We start from the raw sequence: 22183 nt of genomic DNA on the forward strand, positions 1-22183 counted from the left end.
ATAAATTGATTCCAAAATAATAAAATTCAGATTATGAATATACTTTTAAATTAAAAAAAATTCTCAGAGATACTATCTTTGTTTTATTATGTAATGGGGTGGAGAGTCTGCATTTTAGACCTTCAATGATATGTTTTAACTCTATGTCTTTGGCAACACAGTTATGTGTCACTTAACAAAGAGGACAAGGGCTGAGAAATGCATGCTCAGGCAGTTTTGTCATTGTGCAAACATCATAGAGTGTCCTTACACAACTATGATGGCTGCACAGCCTCTGGTGATATCGTCTCATGGCACCATGGTCTTCTGTTGTCTGAAGCATTGTTAGGTGTCACGTCATGTATCTGATTTGGTGAAGTCAGTGGCTGAATTAGCTCACTTATAAATTGATAGGGGATTTTTTTTGCAGGGAGCCTTGGGGGCAGTGGGGTGACTTTTACAGCACAACAAAGCTGACCAGAGTGTCATTTCTTCTTTTGAAGGAGCAATGTCAGGAGGCTTTAGTTTTCAGGTTACTGATGGTCTGAACTTTGCACCTCGGCAAATCTTTAGCATCACTGCTCGCACTTTGGTCATTAGCTTAGAAGTCAACAGAGGACTGGGCATCTTTCCAGGTAAGATTTTATCTTGAGCAAGTGTTGTTTTGGTTGAAGTGTTTGCTATTTATTTAGAGAGTTCCACCAGCATGGCATAATGTATCATCTTTACATATAGATTGCTGTAACAACCTTTATAAAGTTCCAGAAAGAATTTTCTCTCTGCATCTTGCTAAAGCAGGCTGTGGCTCTCCACAGTCCTTCTGTCTTTCCCTTTTCCTCTTCCTCAGAAGAGGGCATGCTGGTGCAGGGCTGTGGGGAGTCATGGAAACAGCCATCTCTATGGTACCCGTGTGCTTCTTTTTCTACTCTCTCATTAGAGTCCTTACAGAAGCATGGCGAGCCAGGCTGTGTGGTGCTCATCTGGTTTTACTTTCTTGGGATTTTTGTATTTTTTGTTGTTGTTGTTTCCCAGTGCCAGGGTTTGAACCCAGGATCCTGCACATGCTAGGCAAGAACTCCACCATTAAGCTACACCTCCATCGGAATTTTCGTATTTTGAATATAAAAACCCTGTGCAGCAGGAGACTGTCAGGCGTTTCAGAGAGTGCTTGTTTTGGGGTCCTGCAGCCTCGGGATGGCTGTTTGCCAAGAGTTGCAGCCTGGCTGGCCTAGAAGGAGCTAAGAAAGCCTCTCTGGCTCAACACCCTCATCACAGGGTAGGGGAAAGTTGGCAGCAGCAATTAAAAAAAAAGGAGAAAAAAGTTGAATTTGTTATTTCCAGCAAAAAGCACTGAGGGGGAAATACAGGAGATCATAAAATTTTAACATCCCAGAATGTTGGGGGGAAAAAGCCAAAAGCAGTTGTACACATTATGGCTTATTTAAATGACATGCATTACCAGTGAAACATAGACATTCAGGAAAGACACTAGTAATTTTATTAATTATGGTCATACTAGCTAGTTGTTTTAAATACCATTAAGATTTTAAAAATAGTGATGCCTGGGCTTCACCTCACACCAGTTGAAGGGGTCTCTGGAATGGGATTTGGCATCACTTTTTAAGACCCACTTGATCCTATAGTGGAGCCAGGAATCTGGTCCTATAATCCCTACAATGACACAAGGTAGGTGACATTCTCATGGGAAGCTGGCAGGCATTGTGGCCTAAGTAGGGAATGTAACTTGGCCAGGAAGTGGGAAACGGGTGGAGGGAGCTCACAAACTTCTATAGTATATTTAGAGGAAAATGTCTTTTTATTTGTAACTATTTAAAAATACAACAAAAAATTTTTAGGGAAAATTTTGCAATTTTTAGTTAGTCTTTAGCATTTGAATCCAAACAAAGAAACCCTTTCAAAAATGCAACAAAAGATATGTTAACCAAGATTCTTGTATTCTAAAACCTTTTCTCTATAACTTTTCTCTAAGAGTAAGTACAATGCTTTGATCAGTGTTTTTCAAGGCATGATCATTTTTTTTTTCAAGGTTATCATTTAGTGTTTTAAAAAGCAAGCAATCTGAAATATACTAGATTTCCTAGTAATCTGAAAAACACGGCAATCTATTTTTTAAAAGTTCAAAAATCAGGGTAGATCTGGATGCTGTAAAAGATTAAATACCTTTCATCTATTCAGGGTAAACAGATTCTGTTTAATAACTGAAGACAATTGCATTAGAAGAGAGAAAGAACCATTATAATTTAGAAAGAAAAAGTTCCTGGTGCCTTTTTTACTGAATATTAGTTTGACAGGAAAAATATATTTTAAATGGACAGAATTCCCTTCTTGCCTTTATAGAATTATGTGAAACATTCAGTTTCATAACTCTCTATTGAATATTTGGACAGAGTCCTTTCCTTTTCCAGCAAGCCTTACTTCCCTGACCTTGCTTCCATGTGTTGGAGAACTCACTCCTTGAGCTTGTATGGTATCCTCAAATCCCAAAGTGAGCTGCTCCTTTCTCCTAGCACATTAGCTCTATGGATATTCTTGGTTTCTGTGTTAGCTTCTGTCCCCACACTAGGACTTATTTCCTGCTCCAGCTCCTGGTCAGTGGGAAGAAAGAAGAATTTTCACATACATTTCCACTGGCTGCACTTTTATTTGATAAAATCTCAACTTGCATGAACTTGGAAATGAGAGCTGTGGAATCACAGGTCTTAGAGTTCGGTAGACCTTGTGGATCATTTGGTCCACTTGTTCTTGGTGTTTTCCTACCCTAAGATCCCTGAGTCACAGTGACTCGCCCTCTTCTGTATCAGAATTCCCTAGTGCATCCAAGCGAGTCTTGCTGCTGCAGAAGTCACCCAAGGACTCTTGGTCCCTCCTGCTGTGACACCGTGATGGCGTGGGGATGACAGAAGACCCACTGCCTCTTCCCTTGGGCCTCCCCAGCACCCACCTCGTCAAGGTGTCCTGCCGAGGGAAGGGAGGCACGCTGTGTCTTCCTCAGTGAGGGATTTAAGATGTCATTTGTCAGCTATTGCCAGTCTTTGTGTTCAGCACCTATATGTTCTAAAACATCAGGAAAATCTATTCCTTTTTATAGGACTATAATTTTTTAGAACTGTTCTAGGAGTAGAAAATCTATTCCAATTAAATGTTGGACATTCAGATTTGTTGATGCTTTGTGTTTTCATAGTGTTTGTGCTTTAAATCTGCTACATTGGGTTAGTTCAAGGATTTAAATGAAATAATGTTTGTAAATACAAGTTTTGATCCATCTCCATTTGGCAAATAAAAAACACTTTAAAAGGTCTATGTTCACACCACGCAGCCCCTTCCTTTTCCATGTGTGGGCCTGTGTTCCATGGGCTGTCTCTATTTAGAATGTCAGATCCCTAAGGATGGGGGCATTATGGTAAATGTTTATTTTGTCTCTTTCTCAGTGTTATTGATGTGTTGACATGTATGACCAGGAAAATATGCATAGAAATTTAATAAAAAGCAGCAATTATGTAGAAATGTAGATTTTACTCTCTTTGGTTAGGGAAATATTGCAACATGGAATTAGTTAACAAAAAAACTTTTTTTTTTTTTTTTTTTTTAAATTCACATCCATCCCCATACCATTTGGACTTTTTCTGCCAGCTCCTCAGACTTTGGCTATTTCTGTATTGGCTCCTTTGTGCACTCAGTCTTAAAAAGTGGCCTTGGCTTGAGACTTGTAGGAATTTGCCTGGTAAGCCAAAGTAATTATTAGAATACATAACATGGTGAATGCTTTAAGGTTAACTGTGACTTCTATCCCCTGCCAAACTGGAAAATCAGTTTTTGACTCAATTATTTAAAGTAGGAAGGACTCTAGTTCTAAATGAAATTATTTTTCTGTGAACTAAGGAAATAAATCTAACCAAAGTGAATTTTCATTTTGTTATTTTTTAGTTTATTTCACTATTTATAATATATGTATATAATGTTTCACTATATATATGTATACAATGTATTTTTATTGTGTATGTGTGTGTGTATATACATATATATATATATATATTTTTTTTTTTTTTTTTAACCAGGGATTGAACCCAGAGGCACATAACCACTGAGTCACATCCCCAGTCCTTTTTATATTTTATTTTGAGACAGGGTCTTGCTAAGTTTGCTTAGGGCCTTGCTAAATTGCTGATGCAATTGGAACTTAAGATTTTCCTGCCTCAGCCTCCCAAATGCTGGGATTACAGGCATGTGTCACCATACCCAGCTTATTACATGTATTTTGAATGTGAATGTGCAGGTATGTCTGAAATATATATATATACACACACATATATATACACACATACACACACAAGTATGTATATATAATGTTTGTACAATATGTAATATATATGCGTGCATGCATGCATTTGTGTGTATTTTGTACATATATATATGTTTAATTAAAATAAGTTCTGTTTCTTTGTGCAAAATTTATTTCCCAGAAAAAAATTTGTAACTAGTTTTTTCACATTGAATGCTGCCACTGAGTTTGTTTATCTTTAGTGGTGGCACATTGGAATATACGCTGACCTTAGAATCTAGTTTTTCTATGTATTCAAGTTGTACATGGCTCTTTTGCAGTAGCATTGGCCTTGAGTGTTAGAGGGATTGACTTTGAGAGTTTCACTACAACGATCTAGAATATAAACTTATGTTGTCCCAGAGTTAAGCAGCACATCAGCAAGAGGTCTTCTTGGCAGACTCTGAGATTTCAGTCCCTTTGGTCTTGATAGAGGGAATGACATCACATTGATAGGCCATCTGTCCTCTGTGGTAGGAAAGAAGAAAAGAGAAAGGACTACATAGTGCATTGCTGAAGGGTTTAGAGCAGAGATTCGTAAAACCTTTCAGTCAGTGGGTCTTGGAACACTGAATATTGTATAACTTAGTGGGAGATAACCAAGAACTGTAAGAAAAGGTTGTCTACTAATTAGAGGCTTGTTAATTGGTGAAATAAAAACTCCCACTTACGAGCACAGTACACATGCAAAGCATGTCACGGTCAGTGTCCAGCAAATGGCACATGGGGGTGCTGCACGGGTTCAGAGAGGGGAATTTCCCATTGACTGGGTAAGCTTCTTCCCCAAGGCAGACCTCAAGCTGCCCCTGCAGAATGAGCAACATCGTGGCAGGTGCCATTGAGGAGGAGTGAGCTTACCAGGTAGGGTAGCAGGGTTGCCAAGTAAAGACCAAAGGAGAGAAGGATGTGTTTGGAAGGTAGAGAGAATTACATGGTTCCCTAACTTGGATATGATTTCATCCATTGAGTTCAAAGTAGAATGATTTAGGCAATACATTGTTGAGTGTATAAACTATAGTCACTTCTGAATCGGTTGTAAGTGGACTTATAAGTTGCTTAAACTCTCCAAGCCTTATCATCCTTCCTTCATGATGAAAAAAACAACTGCACACTTCTTAGTATTATCATGACGTCTGAAAGAAAGGGCAGGGACTGTGTCCATGCTGTTTCTTGATACAAGTTGACTCTAACTTATCTGAAATGTTTGGGACCAGAAGTGTTTTAGATTTAAGGATTTTTAGAACTTAGGAATATTTGCATATACATAATGAGCTATCTTGAGAATGGGACATGAAATTTGGACATGAAATTCATTTATATTTCATATACACCTTATATTCATGGCCTGAAGATAATTTTATACAATATTTTTAATGTGACTGTATTTTGACTGCAACTCATCACATGAGATCAGGTGTGGAATTTTATACGTGTGGGGTTATGTTGATGCACAAAAAGTCTCAGATTTTTGGAGCATTTCAGGTTGTGGATTTCCAGATTATGGATATACAGATTAGACTGGTGTATCTCTGCTCCCTTTGTAGGGCTTTTTACATTTAGGTATTTGATGCTTGTTGAAGAAATATGTAAAACCTCCAGGCCTAGTGATCATGAAGCTCTTGCTGTTTTGGTGGTGGTTGTTTTTTTTTAATGAAACAATGAACTGGGTACAAGTGTTGTTCAAGAAATGCTGTGTTTAAAAGGAGGAGAAAACAGATTTCTTTACTTTGAAGCTTCGCAGAGGTGTTAATGTGCAGACTTGCTTTTCCAATCTCCAAGAAGTGGGAGTGGAGTGAGGACTTGCCAAACTGCTGTGCTTCAGAGCACTCTTAGGACCCCACCCCTGGTAGGAAAGTTATTCTGTTGATAAAGGTTTATGTGGAAATCCTTCCCAAAGTAAGTTCATGGAACTCAGTGATGGAAATAGCAACTGTGTGGATGAAAGAAGGCAGGTGGGGGAAATGACGCTCGGCTTTGGATGAGTTGGGCTGGGCAATAAGAGATGCCTACCTGGCAGTTGTGGCATGGGGCAAACTGTTGCTGACCTAAGACTCGATTTCCTTCTGGGTTAGGTAGCTGCAGAAGACAAAGAGGGGTTGATGTGCCCTGACTGAGAGAAAGCCATCTTGGCTTGAAACAGCACCGGTGAGTCTTCTACTCCAAAAGGCTACAACGAGTGAAATAATGCTTTATAAATTTATTTTTTAGTGAACAGATAATAGTTTTGCATTTTATGGGGTACGGTGTGCTGCCTTGGCACATGTACACATTGTATAATGATCAATTCAGGATACCTTGGTTAACCATCATCTGAAATGTGTATCATTTCTTTGGGATGAAAATTGTCTCTTCTAGAGGTTTTTAATTATATGACATCAAATTGTTGATTTTTAAATCACCTTTCTGTGTAATAACATAACAGAACTTATTCTTATCTGGCTCTAACCGATTTCTCCCCATCTTCCCATCCTTCCCTTCTCCTCTTAGGGCTAAGTGGTGTTCCGTTGTGTATATGTACCACAGGTTCTTTATCGATTCATCCAGTGATGGGCACTTATGTTCATTCTGTATCTTAACATTTTGTTAAGAGCAATAAACATAGGAGTGTAGATATCTTTTGCAATACTGATTTCAGGTCCTTTTGTATGCAAAAATAACTTTTTCGGAAAAAGATTACTTTTAACCTTGCCCTTGCCTCAAAGGTAACCAAGAGGTGAAGGAACAAGTGAATTATGTTAAGATCCTTTATAAGAAGAAAGTAATGAAGAAGGCATAGTGGGAAATTTTTCCAAAGAAAAACCAAGGATGGAGAAGTTGGATGTTGGAGTGCCCAGAGCCCACACACATAGGGACATAATCCATCTGATAGGAAGGAGCCCACCTTGACAGGAAAGGGAGGAAGGGCCCCAGTAGGACTTCATGACACCTATCAGGGTTGCAGAGACTCCTCTCAGCCTGCCCGATGTGACCTCTGATCTTGGCTCCAGAAAGCAGGAAGTAGCAGTGACTACAAAAACATCAGCAGCAAGAAGTACAAGAGATGTGGGAGACAGTTACAAATGTCACATGATGCTTTCTGTATCAACCAAACTTGTGCCGAGGCGGACCTGAACTTGGGCTGGAACTGTATTCCTGAGGCTGGCTTTCACAGACTCACTACCTCTTACTCAGGAGCCCACAACCTAGTGCTTATATTAGAGACAGAGGTGTTTTAAGTGGAGCCTCCAAAGTGAGGAGTGAGAACAATGCTTACAAGTTTGGAAGCTGTCCTGACCCAAACTGGCTTCCTGTAATGCTGAATATGGTTTAAACACTATTTGGTGGTCCTTGCTGTCTAATATTATAAAGGCTAAATAAAGAAAGAAAAAAAAGAAAAGAAAAAGGAAAAGAAGAAAGAAAAGAAAAGATGTCATTCAGGAGGCTTAGTTACTATTGGATGATCAATTCAAATTTGTAAATTATAAAGGGCCTTCTCAGAGGTCTAATGATATAACCCTTTAGCAAGGGCTGAAACAGAAGAGATGAGGTAAGATTCTGGGCCAGAAGAATGATGTGAATCTGTTTTAGACCTTCTGTCCTATAAGGTTGGGATGTTCTCTAAATCATTGCAAAGTAATGGAAAATGCACTCAGACTCTGCTCTTCCAAGTGTGGTCCATGGATGTTCTAGTCTGTGAGCAGATAAGAATGAAAAGCAAAAGGACGTGTTTAGAAATTTTTAGAGAACTTTGACAGTGATTTGACATTTGTATTTTATAAAACTGTTGGGATAGGAAGGAAATGCTGACATTTTACCACAGAGCATTGAAATCTACTGTTCTAGCCTGAGTGTCCCCAGCCTCTCTGTTCATCGATTACCAATTAGCACCAAAACCCATACATCACTGGTTCTTCCCCGTTGGCATTCACACAGTCCTTTGCTCATGCATGGGCACATCTGGTGTTGTTTCCATAGCCAACTCCTCCTCCAGGTATCAGCATATGGACATTCCACTGAGCACCTGCAGCTCCATCAGACCAGGACCCCTCCACCCTTCAAGGGGAGGTGCTGTCTCTTGTGTTCTCCACACCAATCTGCTTTTCCTTCACATATGCTGAGCCAAGACAGGGGCCATCTGTGCCTTGGCACTGATTTCTTCCTCTAGGGATCAGTAGGACACCCAGGCTGGGCTGAGGAAGGGGTGGGAGAAGCTGGTTTCTCCTGGGTCCCCAGTAGCCACTCATGCCACGAATAGATGTCGCGGGGATCACCAGCCACTCGCAGCTCAATTTCAAGTGGAGTTACTCAGTCCATTTTTCATAACCCTATGCTTTCCTGTAGAGATGATTTCATTAACTGACAGCTTTCCTATATTGTAGACTTGAACTCATGTTTTAATCTTTATTTAGGTTCCGTGAAGCCTCTTTCATCTCGTGACCTGAAAGCTGTGACTAATGATGTAGACAATGCAGGAAACAGATCTATAATTTTCACAGTTGTAAGTTCCCCTAGACTTGGGAGGTTGCTGCGAATGAACTCTGACAACAGCACTGAGGAGATTTCCGTTTTCACCCAGTATCTGGTGAGTTCTGAGGTCTGTGCCTGGAGCAGGGCTGAGCGTGGGTGCAGGGTGGGCCTCTCATTTGTCTTCATCCCACTAATCCAAGCAGACGTGTCCCTCTGCCCCGGCCATTACTCATTGTAGCTGTGAAACCAGACACTTTGTAGGGAGTGCAAGATGAGACATAATTGTCAGAAACACTACACTCAAACGCTGAGTCTAGTAAATAAAAAGGGACCCTTTTATGACTAAAGACTAACTTAAAAGGAAATTCAAAGTGTAGTTACTGGAGTAAATCCTGCAGGATGTTTGTGTTGATTTATAATTAATATATAATAACAGTTTAATGTGTAAGTGTTCATATAAATGTGTGTTTTTGTTCTTTTTAGTTATATATGACAGTAGAGTATATTTTGACATCTTATACATACATGGAGTACAACCTCCCATTCATTCTCGTGGTTGTACACAATGTGGTGATTCACTGTGGCGTATTCATACGTGAACACAGGAAAGTTATGTCCGATCCATGGTACTGTCTTTCCCATTCCCATCCCTCCTCCATTCCCTTCATTCCCCTCTGTCTAATTCAACGAGAGTGTTGTGTTTGTAATCTGTATCCATGTCATCCATGTACCTTCTTACCTTCTTATTAAAATGAATAAGCCTTCAAACTCTTTTTTTTTTTTTTTTTTTGTATTCCAGCCAGGAACTGGACTGACCAGACATATTTTCTTGGATGTTAATTCATTTTCTGAAAGTCTATGTTTCCAAAGTAGAATTCTTGACTATAACTATTCCTTTAATTTGTCTTCAACTTTCTTTTTCCATTCTGAAACAGTGTAGACATGGATCTGACTGTCAATTTGCCTATATATTTACATGATTAAAGAATAAAAAACCTCCACAATCCAGTTTAGAGGAAACAGCAAGAGTAAACTGCAGGTCTTTTGTTAACCTTTGAGCCATTTCTCTCCAACACAATGCGGCAGGATTGAATTTGGCTTCTGCTTTGCAGTTGCCTTTGTTTGGGATGCATGTAAAGGAACAGGTCATGAGGCTGGCAAAAGCTCTGAATGTGCTGCTGAAAAGAGGAAGTATCATTTCTCTGGTTCACAGATGCACTTTGGGAGAGGCGGAAAAAAAGTAGTAGGAGAAAAATTACAAATGTGCCCAGAGGCATCAAAACATGCCTGGGGTCTGTTTGCATTTTGACTATTAGTAAGAATTATATTAGTTATATAGAGAGGCCTTGGCCCTGGTCCTGATTCCTTTTATTTTATTTTATTTTATTTTTATTTGATTATGATTATTGCAAGCTTTATTTTTAATGACTTCTGACTGCAAAAAAATACTATTTTAGATTTAGTATGTAGTATTTTAGTCAAAATAGGCTTTAGTGGATATAGTAGCCAGAATCCACTAGATTTTGCTACAATAACAAACAACTTCCAAATCTTAGTGGCTTGGAATAATAAAAATGTATCTTACTTGTGTCATGGTTGGTCGTGTGTCTGCTGTACCTTCTTTTTTGTTCCAAGACCTGAGTTAAGGAACAGCCTGTCTTTTGAACATTATTGTGCTTGTTGCAGAGAGAAAAAAGTAATGGTGGAATCATGTGATGATTTACAGCTTGTGACTGAAAGTGTCAGCTATACTCACATTTCATTGACTAAAGAAAGCCACATGAACTAGCCTGATGCCAATGGGATGGAGAAATTTAATCTTATAGGGAGGAGGCACTGAATGATTGGAATAGTAGGACAGTCTACCTCAGTGGGCTAGCCTGGTAATCTGAAACTGTTTATAATAATGGGGGGCTGGGGTTGGGGCTCAGTGGTAGAGCCCTTGCCTAGCATGTGTGAGGCACTGGGTTCGATTCTCAGCGCCACATATAAATAAATAAAGGTCTATCAACAACTAAAATAATATTTATTTTTTAAAAATACAACACATTTGTACGCAGGAAATTGATGTCCCAAGCTAAATATAAGACCCCAGGATAAGGAAAATGTTGATTGATTTAAAATGTCATTACATGATGGTCTTATGTTTTTCCGCTTATAATTCCTTCTCCTTTATGAATAAAGAAGCAAGTTCCCAGAAAACATACAGCAATGGCAGTTGTTGGCCAGAGCCCATGGAGTTCCTGTGGGGGCTCCTGAAATGAAGGGCCCCATGTCTCTGTGGAGACAGGAGCAGACTCCTGCTCAAAGCACAGATTGACCACCCTGCAAGTCAGAGGTGGCGAGAGAGGAGTTGTACCCTCCTTCCCTGGTAGACCAGGGCATGAAGCTCTTCTCACTGCACAGCCCTTCACTCTCCTGAGCAGACACGGCCACACAGTGCCTGTTCCAGTGCTTTGACTCAAAGGACAAAGCAGAGATTGTTGTGTCGTATATAGGGTTGGGTACAAAGACCATGCTATCAGACTTTTTATGCAAGGCACACACTGGATATGACAATTCCTTTTTCCCTAAAACAGCATCTCAGATATGTTTATGATCTATAGAAATATAGCAGAGCAGCCCACGCTTTCTGCACTTTTGACATGTGGAATGTGGAGAGAGCTTCTAATTTCAAAATCAGGCACCTATTAGATGCTTCTAGAGTTACTCCTGATGACTAGTGACTGAGCACTATAGGTGACTTTGACCTCTAAAGTCAGAAAATCTTGACTTAGGGCAAATTACATTTCTTTTAAAACTCAGTTTTCTCATCTGTGAAATGGAAAAATAATAGTAATGATCATTGAACCATTTTGACCATTCGCTATGTACTAAGCACTGTTTTAAGCCTCTAGCGTACTGCTTATTCCCATTTACAGACTCAGATTCTAAGCCACCAGGTGTTTACACATCTTGCACGCAGCTACACAGTTTATAAACAACAGAGACAGGATTTGAACTCATGGCCCTGACTCTAGGTCAACCTCCTGTTAACTAAGCCCTGCCTTCCTCCTGGTGTTTAAGTGTAGAATAAGAAGATAATAGATGTGAATGCTTTGCAAATTTCTCCACTGTTTTAGGGTCTTTAAAATGGAGAGCATTTGATTAGGAGAGAAACTAGATGGAAATAGAGATTTTATTTCTTAAGGGTCCTGAGGAGTATATGGCACCCAGAAGCTATATATGCAAAAAAGCTCATGAAAAGAGAAAAGGTCCCCAGGGCCAATGCCTGTACTATGTCCAGGGCTTTCTCCAAACAGGTTCCCTAAGAGGGTTTTTAACTGGTACATTTAAAGCAGGCAGATATAAATTCCAGGTCACACAGTGATTGAAAAGTGGATACTGTGGCATATTTGCACAGTCTATGTGGAGCATAAGGTCTAGTGGGGTAGTCCTGCAGGCTGCAGTGAAGGAACAGCCTGTCTCTTGGTCACCAGCAAGAAGTTGGTGGATAGCTGGACTGACAACACTGATCAGCTGGGGCAGGGGGTAAAACTGGAGACAGTCAATGGCATCTCAGCCCTGCTCCTGGTATGAGAAAGTCCAACAGATAATAAAAATGGATGCTTTGGTAATACAAAATTACGAGAATTGCAAACATTAATTAAATGGTAGTTAAGGCTGATGTTATTATCTTTTTGTTCTTGGAAATACGAAAAGTCCCTTTCTTCTCCTAGCAGCTAAAAGACTAGTTTCCCAAGGGAAGCCAATTTTCTGGGACATTGCAATTGGCCAGTGTGTTTACTTTAATGTGCTACAGTAATTTAGTGAATGAAATGAGGTTGTCGGAGGAGAGTGACATTTGCTTCACCTTATAACCCATTTATTGTTTCCTTTTGGGGAGAGTGCCTGGTTGTTCTTGAATTCATTTCCCCAAGGGACGATGAGAGGAGAGAGCTAAGAAATATGTAAGAGGCCTCATGCAGGGATTGCACACTCCATCCTTTCATGGAGCACAAACTGGAGGAGGAATAATGCCTGGGATTGGGAGAGGTCCAAGGATCCTTCCCAGTGGTCGGAGAAAGAAGGACGAGGTGGAGGGACTCTTCATAGGAGCAACCAGGAGCTGCTGCTGCCAAGTCGAGGCATTTAACAGTATTTGGTTAAATTTCTCTGCATGTCACTGGAAAACCCTGTTTCTCTTTCCATTTCAGTCATCCTAAAAAACTAAGTAATGTGGGTAAGGGAGAGAATATGCAGAGAAAATTCTGGAGGGATATAAAACAAAAATGTAAACCTGACTTTTTCGGGGTAGTGGCTTATTTTGATATTTTAGTATGTGCATTGTTTTCTGAATATAAAAATATAATATATGCTTATTCTTAAAAATAAAATCAGAAAATATTAAAACATTAAATTCCTGAGCAAAAACGGAGTATCACCTGAAGGTATAGCACAATGAGTGCTGATCTGAAGGCATTCCAGTTTTGGTTAGCTTGTGTGGTCAAAAATGAACATTTTTATTTGTGACTTGGGAAGAAGAAGAAATTTCTTACTTATCTTCCTGGTTTTGCCCTTTCCAGATGCTGTCTCCTTTTTCACATGCATATGGAATGCGTTATCTTTTCCTAAAGTCTGCAGTTTTATGTCTTCTGTGAAATAAGACTCCAGTTAGCTCCCAACCATTTTATAATGACTCAGATTTACTACCCAGAACATCTCAGAAAGCAAAAGAAGTGATGGAGACAGGGTATGGAGGTGGCAAAGAGGATCAAGTGTTTTTCTCTTGAGCTGGGGGCCATAGCTCAGAGGTAGACCAGTGGTCCAGCATGTATGAGGGTTCAGTCCTCAGCCCCAGAGGTGGTAGGGGAAGCTTTTCTCCAAAATATTCAGTGAAGGTACTTACTAACACACATTAATGTGCCATGCACTTTTGTAACTTCTTCAGTCTAGTTGGTTAAAAAAAAAAAAGGTAGTGCTCAGGAACCAATCAATTATATGACAAGTTCAGAACTATTCAGCTGGATATGTTATCAAATGGCTTTGATTAAGGTTTGGCTTCCCAAGCCAGTTTTTCTCATCTCAAGAACTACTTGGGGGAGTGTTTTAGGCAACTGATGGTTGAGTGCTTTTTCATACCTGTGCCTGAGAACACTAAATTGTTCCTAGATTCTCTGTGCCCCCTCAGGTAAGGAAGGCAAAACTACTCTATCATCTGCAGATAAAACCCACCTTCTTTCTTGTTTTATGATGGATGTCTGAAAATGACTCTGGATAGAAATAACTTATAAAAGAAATTTTGGCTCTAGTGTGCTTAATATCATACTTTGGCAAAACAATTGGGAGGAAAAATTTTGTTATGTCATTGCTCAAAAATATTTTCTTATCCCAGAAAAAAATTTACTATTTTTTTAAACCATACCATGTCAACCAACCAAGATAAATAAGTAACCGTCCTGCTTTTTGCCATATTATATCTGTCTAAATGGAAAAAAGATAAACCACAGAAATTTTTGCTGAAAATCTATGTCCTGAAGAATTAAACATGAGCATACTGAAAGGATAAGTCATCAGATTTTAAAATTAAATGACAGATTTTTTAAAACAGAATTAGATAAATGGTTGTTCCTTTTAATGGGTGTATGGACAAAATAAGAATCTAATTTTATAAAGCATTGAGCTTTTCCAAGTAAAGCTGTAAACTAATTGAGTGATTGTCATTCCAGTGCTTGTTGAGATAATTTAGAGTCATTAAAAAGCAAAGTGTTCCAGTGTTGACGTTTACGATGCCTGGCCTCTTTTCCACAAAGCCAGTAATTGCATTTTGGTTATTGTACTGTTGTGGATGGGAGCTCATCCATCTTGGTCTCTGCCTGCTGCTGCCACACAGATACAGGTTCCCAGAGCCACATTATAAAATTATACAATCATTTCTGGGTGATGAATTTGTCTAAATTATTCCTCTAAGAACCTAGGTTTATTGCTCCAGACAACACTTATATTTTTAAGGAATGGCGAACACATTCCCCATGGGATAGAAATTAATTTATTACTACTTAATGGTGAATGCAATCAGCTTATTGGCTCATTAAGATTTAGTCCCTGAATTTGCTTATCAGGGAGGAATCAGTGTCTTCCTGTTATTGATTAATCTGCCTCACCCTTACCTCTGCTTAATCTGGACCCTTAGTCAATGGCGCTAGACTGAATAGTCATTGTGGACATTTTCTGCCTTTTTTTTTTGTTGTTGTTTCAGCAACCTTGTTTTTGCCATTACAAGTCACTGAATTATGGTGGAGAGTGTTTTTCCAAGGTACTAATTATTGTATTGTGCTGTCACCTAGTCACCTGTTCATTGTTCAAACTGGAAATATTTGACGCGTCCTGGTGCAAAGATTGAATAACCAGAGATGATTCTCTCTGTTAGAATTGTTGGCTCTTTCTTTGAAAAGGCAGATAGACCCATTTAGGAATTTAGTTTTCCTGAATTATCTTCTACCCATTCCCACTAGGAGAATCACTCCTGGGTCTTAACCCAGTCTGACTTATTTAACCTGATACCTGGGAACTCTCTAACCCTTGGCATCCTGGGCTGTCCTGGACTTCTGATCTCTTCTGGAAACCTTATGCCCAGACTGCTTTCTGCAGTCACGAGGGACCAGTCCTGGTGGGAAAGAGAAAGGGCTTACAGAGAGGAGTCATTCCTCTGAGCTCACCTTTCAAGAGCACAGGATCTTGGTGCCTTCAGAAGGGCAGCTTTTAGGGCTTTTTGTTAATCCTCATGCAACCTTACAGACTTTATCTTCTTGAATTGTTTGACTTTCTGTAGTTTCCTTTCCCTATGAGCCTGCCCAAAATAGAGATTTGGGGGTCAGTTCTCTTTCTATTGCTCCTTCTGACCAGTCACTATCCTACCCAGAAACATGGACTTTGGGCAAGGCTGTCATGTCATGGAAAACCAAGTGAGTGGATTCTGTCTCTCCCCATCCCCAGGCTGACCCTGAGATAATTTGGTTACTCTGTTCTCCAGTGGGAATTTCAAAGCTATGTTTGACTTTTGAGCCTCACTGTGGGAAGGATCAGCATGAAGGACTCATGCTCTGTTTTTCTTATCAGGATTCTGAGGAGCTATATTTAGAAAGACCCTCATAGTGAAGATATTCTCCTGAGTATTATAGCCCTGTCTTTTGGCCATGTTTGACAATTCCATTCTTCTACACTCAGTTCTGTCCATGTGTACTTTGTGGAACTATGGAATGTCTTTAGAAAAAAAAAAAAATTTGTCAAGCTGGGTGTGATGGCACATGCCTGTAATCCCAGTACCTCAGGAGGCTGACATAGGAAGATCACAAGTTTGAAGCTGTGGTAGAGCAGCTCTGGGTTCTATCCCAATACCACTAAAAAGAAAAGAAATCATCAGATTCCATGCCGCAGTCGACACCATCACACACGGTGTGTTTGAACTCGTGTTCCTTACTGGGTTCATCCAAGGACACACACATGACCCTTAGCTCTCTGGGTTCAGGTTTTAAAAACTTAGCCTTATTCAGGCAGATATCTGCTAGTTGCCTAGAAGGCCTTGAATCAGGAATTAACTGTAGGAAAAAAAATCCTTTCCCCTGGTGTTTTATGATTTAAAATATGACCCTCATGTAGAACTGGAACACAGCCCTTCTTTAATTTTGCCACTTAAAACAAACACAGTCTATAGAATGAACTATTTCTTTGAATCTTTACAAGTCTGGACAACCTCTGGCCCATACTGACTATCCCGGCCAGGCCAGACCACAAAGTAGTATTTATCTGTCCTAGTCATTCTTACCCACTGACTTTCCCAATTACTAGTCTCCTTGAAGTTGGGGAGCTTATCTTGTGACGTTTGTTGCCTAGAATCTCAGTGAATTTTCCCCATGTTGGATGCAACTCTTAGTGGAAAAGCATGAACTCTGGAGTCATATAGGACTAAGTTAAAACTAGGCTCTCCCAATTATTGTCTATTTACATTTTCTGAGGCTTGTTTTTTCCTAGTCTGTCAAGTGGACCTAACGAGAATTCCCAAAACAAAATAAAATAAAATGAGTTGTGTTAAGTGCCTTGTAGCATGCCTGCTTCTATTTAAGGTTCAATAAAAGTTAGGTATTTTCATGTGTTTTTGTTAAATATGTGTATGAGAAACATCCTGGATTGCCTTATTTCCACTGCTTAATGATTATTAAAAAAAAAATATATATATATATATGTGTGTGTGTGTGTGTGTGTATGCTTTATAATTCAATTTTGTAAAATGTTATAAAAGTAGTTTATTTTTCATTAAACAAATATTTACCAAAATGCATAGTAGTAGAATGGTAAACAAATAACTTATTTACAAAGCAACTAGAACTAAGCTTCCAGAATTTGTGCCAACAATTCCAGCCTACAAATTCCTTCATTTTTATGAGAAAATATTTATTTTATTAGGCATGTTTTAGGACTTTCTGATTGTTTAATATTTTCATGCACAGATTCACTACAAGAAAAATGAGGATAGCCTTCCATCTGAACCAGAATCTCCCCATATCCCAGTGAGCAGCTAACTGGTCAGTGAGGACTCAGACACTCTTTGGAAATACCCAGAAGGCCCAAGGCCTACCATTTTGAGCTCTGATATTGTTATAAGTCTTCTGATGAAATGCATATTTGTAAGATATTATTCTATATTTTAATGCACAGATGGAGCCTCAGGGGGGTTAAATGAGTGGCACACAAGCACAGAGCTGAAAAATGCTTGCATTTATATTTGAATTTACGTCTCACTGACCCAAGGTTCAAAATCTACTATACTCTTCTGCTTTCATTTTCATATTAGTAAGTATCCTTTTCTTCCTTTGAGGAATAAGAGCAGTAATCAAGCAGTTGGAGCCAAAGAGGTCCTCTGAGTAAAGTGGTCTATAGAAAGCTCTCATGAATGTCTGGTGCTGTGGCTTCTGTTTTCCAAGCTTTGTTACCAACTGGCTTTCTGATGGGGCAGGGCCAGTGGTCCCTCCATTCCCAACTTCTCCAAACTTTTAGCAGCCTCTCAACTGTAAAATTTAACACACACAGAAAGGTCAGTAGGCCCTGCCCTTAGAGCTGCAAATCCCTTTTTAATATCTGACAAACATTCTTTGTGGTTCCATAGAAATCAACAATATGAGATACAGAAGGTTTAAATCTCAGGGATCCCAGGATATCATAATATTGTCCCTTCAAAAAAAACCATTACTCTGAGAAGTTCTAAGATTTAGAACCACATATCTATTAATTCATGGGTGACATAGGATGACAGCTTTGTTAAAGGCCAAAGTCGGAAACTGTGGGAGTGGGGGGTAGGCGTTGGGAGAGTGGGGACAGACTAACTCAGGATAGGAAACAACCACTTCCTGATTTTAGAGTCCCCAAGGCATTTGTGGGTTGGTCCCTCTCCTTCTGCATATTTGGGTCATCAGAAATAGGGATTATTGGTCCCTTCTTGAAGCTGATGTAGTAAAACACCACAGGAGTTCCTTTATAAATTATTTACTTAACTTTGTAATTTGTAGTAAGTTACAGAACAATTGCAAAAATGTACAAAGAAGTCTCATACAGTTTGTCCATATTTCTCATAAATTAGCTTTAAACCACATTTATTTTTTCATTCTCTCTCTCTCTCTCTCTCTCTCTGCTGGAATTTTGAGAGCCTGTAGCTGACATGCCTCTTTACTTCTACTTACCTCAATGTACAATTTCTAAAAACAAGGTCATTCTCTTATGTGACCACAGTATAATTTTCAAAATCATGAAATTAACATGGTTATGATACTATTGTATAATTTATAGATCTTATTCAAATTTCCCAAATTGTTCTAGTAAATGTCCTTTATAGCAAAAGAGAAATTATGTACAGCATAAAACAGCGTCAAGTTTCTTTAGTCTCCTTTAATAAATAGAACCATTCCTCAGTTCTATTATATTGTCTTTTATGATTCTACCTTACCTTTAAGTTTTTTTGTTTTAGGAGTACAGGCAGTTTTCTGTAGAATACCACTCAGTTTGGTCCTATCTGATATTTTGTCTGGTGTTTCCTTGTGATCACATTCAGCTTGTGCATTCTGGGCGGGGTGTTCAGGTTGTGCATTCTGGGCAGGAATGCCAAGGTAGCTGGTCGGGTCTTCTCAGAGCTTCCTCTCAGGAGGTTTTGATTCTGTCTTTGTCGGGCACTGAGGATGTCCATTCATTGCTCGGTGGAGTGCTGCCTTTTGGGTTTCTCCATTGAGCAAGTGCTATTCTCCCTGTTGTGACAAATCAGTATCTTGTGAGGAGTCACTTTGTAACCATTTAAAAATTCTCTTTCTCATCACACTTTAGCCTAATAGCAACCATTTCAAGGTTTTCACCTAAAACATTATGGCTGTTATAGTTGCCAAATGGTGATTTTTCTCACATTGTTTTTCCTGCTATGTTTATTAGTTGGAATTCTACATTGGTTTTGATGTCATTCCAGAAAGACTTTCTCTAAAAGAGAAAATATCTAGGCTAATGTAAATCTATAGGATACAAACCTCCCCTCCCCTTCTTAATCCCAGAGTCCAGGTATTCAGCTAAGTGGCTCATCTATCCATATTCAGTACAGTAGAAATATGTAGAGCTGTTGCAAGCTGTTCCTGAGGCCATTTTCCATTTGAGGTGACAAAATTCCCAACCTTCTCTGAGATCCTTCTCCCCTCGGGTTCACTCCATACTTTTTGTCTCATAAAGTCCTGGTCTCCTTCACCCTTTCTGGGCCCTTTCCTGACATGCACACACATGCACACCTGTATCCTCACACAGCCAGTTCTTAGAATCTGGCTCCTGAAGCCAGAGAGGCTAAAACTCTTCTCCACTTTCAAAACCTTATTCACTGCAATCCTCTTCAGGGTGTGACTGGCAAGTGGGAATTCCATGGGCACTCTTATTCCGCTTCACTTTTAGCTCAGCACTTTCACTAACTTTCACTAAAAATCCATATGCTCAAAATATCTCTCATTCAGTTCTCTCACTACAGTACAAAATGAGTCAACTGGTTATTCACATTTCCTTTCTCACTCTTGAAATGATTCTTCAAAAATAGAACTTCAATAAGACCTCTCCTTCATAAGACTCCTGAAGTACAGCCATGTGTAGGACTCTTCTCTAGTTCTTTTCCTTGGAACATTTTATTATTTCAATAACTTTATAAATATGTGTGTTTGTGTTTGTGTGTGTGTGTGTGTGTGTGTGTGTGTGTGTATTTTTAGGAAAGCTAATTGTCATTTACACATAAGTACCAGTAGACAAGAGTGTCCAGCTTCCAAGAAAATCTTTCCTCCTGGTTAATATACTAGTTAACTTATAGTTTTAAAAAATTGGATTTCTTGGACTGGGATTGTAGCTTAGTGGTAGAGCACTTGCCTCGTATGTATGAGGCACTGTGTTTGATCCCCAGCACCACATAAAAATAAATAAATAAAATAAAGGTGTTGTGTCCATCTACAACTAAAAACATGTGACAATAACAACAACAAAAAAAGGGAATTGGATTTCTTTTGCTTTATGAAGCAGAACAGGGACCTGTTAGGAACATCCTCTGGTCCAAAATCCATGTCACGATCACCCATTTCTAGGAGGAAGAATACATTTATGACCAATCTTTTGTCATAAATCCGAAGCTGGGAATAGAAACAGTAGGACTGCTAAATAAAGGAGACTCATTTTCCAGGAACTACTGGGGAGTTTAGTTGCTATTAGTACCAGAAATTACCATCTTTGAAGAAGATAATACTGTTTCCAATTTCCAATCCAAATTGGATTACTTTAATCAAAGTAATTCAATTTCTCATAAGCAATCTGTTCCTTTCTGAGAAGATATGGAGAAATTATGATTTCCCCTTCCCATTTAAAATCCCCAAATGATAGCATTTCCTTGCCTTATTATCCTTGAATAGTGTAAGGAATAAGAATCTCCTCACCAACAAGGACTTACTTTCCATAGAAATTCACTTCCTAGAACTCTGGTTCTGTATACATTCACTAAATTAGCACTGAGCCAGAGCGATACATATTCAGAGATCCAGACTTCTGTACTTCCAATACTGACTGATGCAGTAGACTCAACAGCTCTGCAATTTATATGATAGCTCATCTGGGGCACTTTTGAGCTGGGCACTAGAATACCTTAACGAGACCACATAAGTTAGAACTTTATAGTAGCTTTCTGGTGAAAAAAGCTGTGACCCATAAGAATTAAGGGTTGAGTATTTCTTTGGTAGCTCCATTTTTGTGATATAGTTTTGCACATTCAATCACTGTTGTCTGAGGAAGAACTACCCACATATAGTCTGGACAACAAAATGCTGTGTAGAAATCATTCCCGCTAATTGAGTTAGAAAGTGCATTGAAAAGCAAAAGTTATCAAAGACTTACATTCAATCTTGAAAAAATACCTTAGGCAAAATGGGACAATTTGGCCACCAATGAGAATAATGATTACAATGGAATGAGATGCATCATATGTTAAAGTTCATAAGTTTGTATTTGTTCCAAAACAAACAAACAAAACCAATCCAATGGTGATGTTTGGAGGTTGGGGCCAGGGAACCAATTTATTATTCTAGAAATTGGTACTTTGAGGAAAAGAATCAAGCATTTCTTCTATCTCTCCTGTTCCTCTTTATATAACCATACAGCTGATTAGAGGATTTTTTTTTATAGAAAACTGCCGGAAATAAATGAAAGGGATTGATAAAGGACTACTAATGTTTTACCCCTATAACAATAGTGGATCTAGGCGATGGGTTAAACTATTAGGTGACAGGCTGATGGGACCTTTGAAATAGATGGATTCACTACCAACACTTGAATCCATATATTAATCTTGTATCCAAAAGGGAGGCAGGCAAATATTATTGTGCTTGGCAATGAAGTACAAAAAAAAAAAAAATTTAATACAACCTGTAAAATATTCATATCCAAAACTTGAAACTGATTCTTACTTAAGCTTTTAGATTTACCTGCAGCTTATAGGAAATAAAGAAGATAGAGGAGCATGTTAAATAAAATCATAAAAATTCAGGAAAATCCAGAATGTAGAAACCCTATAAGACAAATGACCCAATTTATTCAGCAATTAAAAAAAATTACAGAGGGAAACCTAGATGTAAAGATGTATGAGAAATATTAAATGTGATGTCTAATGACCAATCACCTATTACTAGAAACTTGACTCAGACATAACAAGTATTAAAAAAAGACATTAAAAAATTCATGCATGTATGATTATGTCAAAATGTATTATATACAACTATAATATATCAATAAAAGAAAAAAAGAGAGATGTGTACGAGATCATTAGAGAAATGTGAACTCTGAATATTTGGTAATATTAAGAAGTAATTCACAATATTTAGGTATAATAGTGAGATT

The 22183-nt window shown here is 38.8% G+C and overlaps 1 protein-coding gene across 1 annotated transcript in view; it reads left to right on the plus strand.

Moving 5' to 3' along the window:
• Positions 1 to 22183, plus strand: part of LOC306663119 (chondroitin sulfate proteoglycan 4-like) — a 72008-nt gene that overhangs the window by 46392 nt on the left and 3433 nt on the right. The window contains 2 exon segments of the mRNA XM_079143478.1: positions 483 to 614; positions 8707 to 8879. Of these exon segments, the coding sequence (XP_078999604.1) occupies positions 483 to 614; positions 8707 to 8879 (305 nt within the window).

This window comes from Sciurus vulgaris (genome assembly GCF_902686455.1).
Source record: "Sciurus vulgaris genome assembly, chromosome: 6".
Taxonomy (NCBI): Eukaryota; Metazoa; Chordata; class Mammalia; order Rodentia; family Sciuridae; genus Sciurus; species Sciurus vulgaris.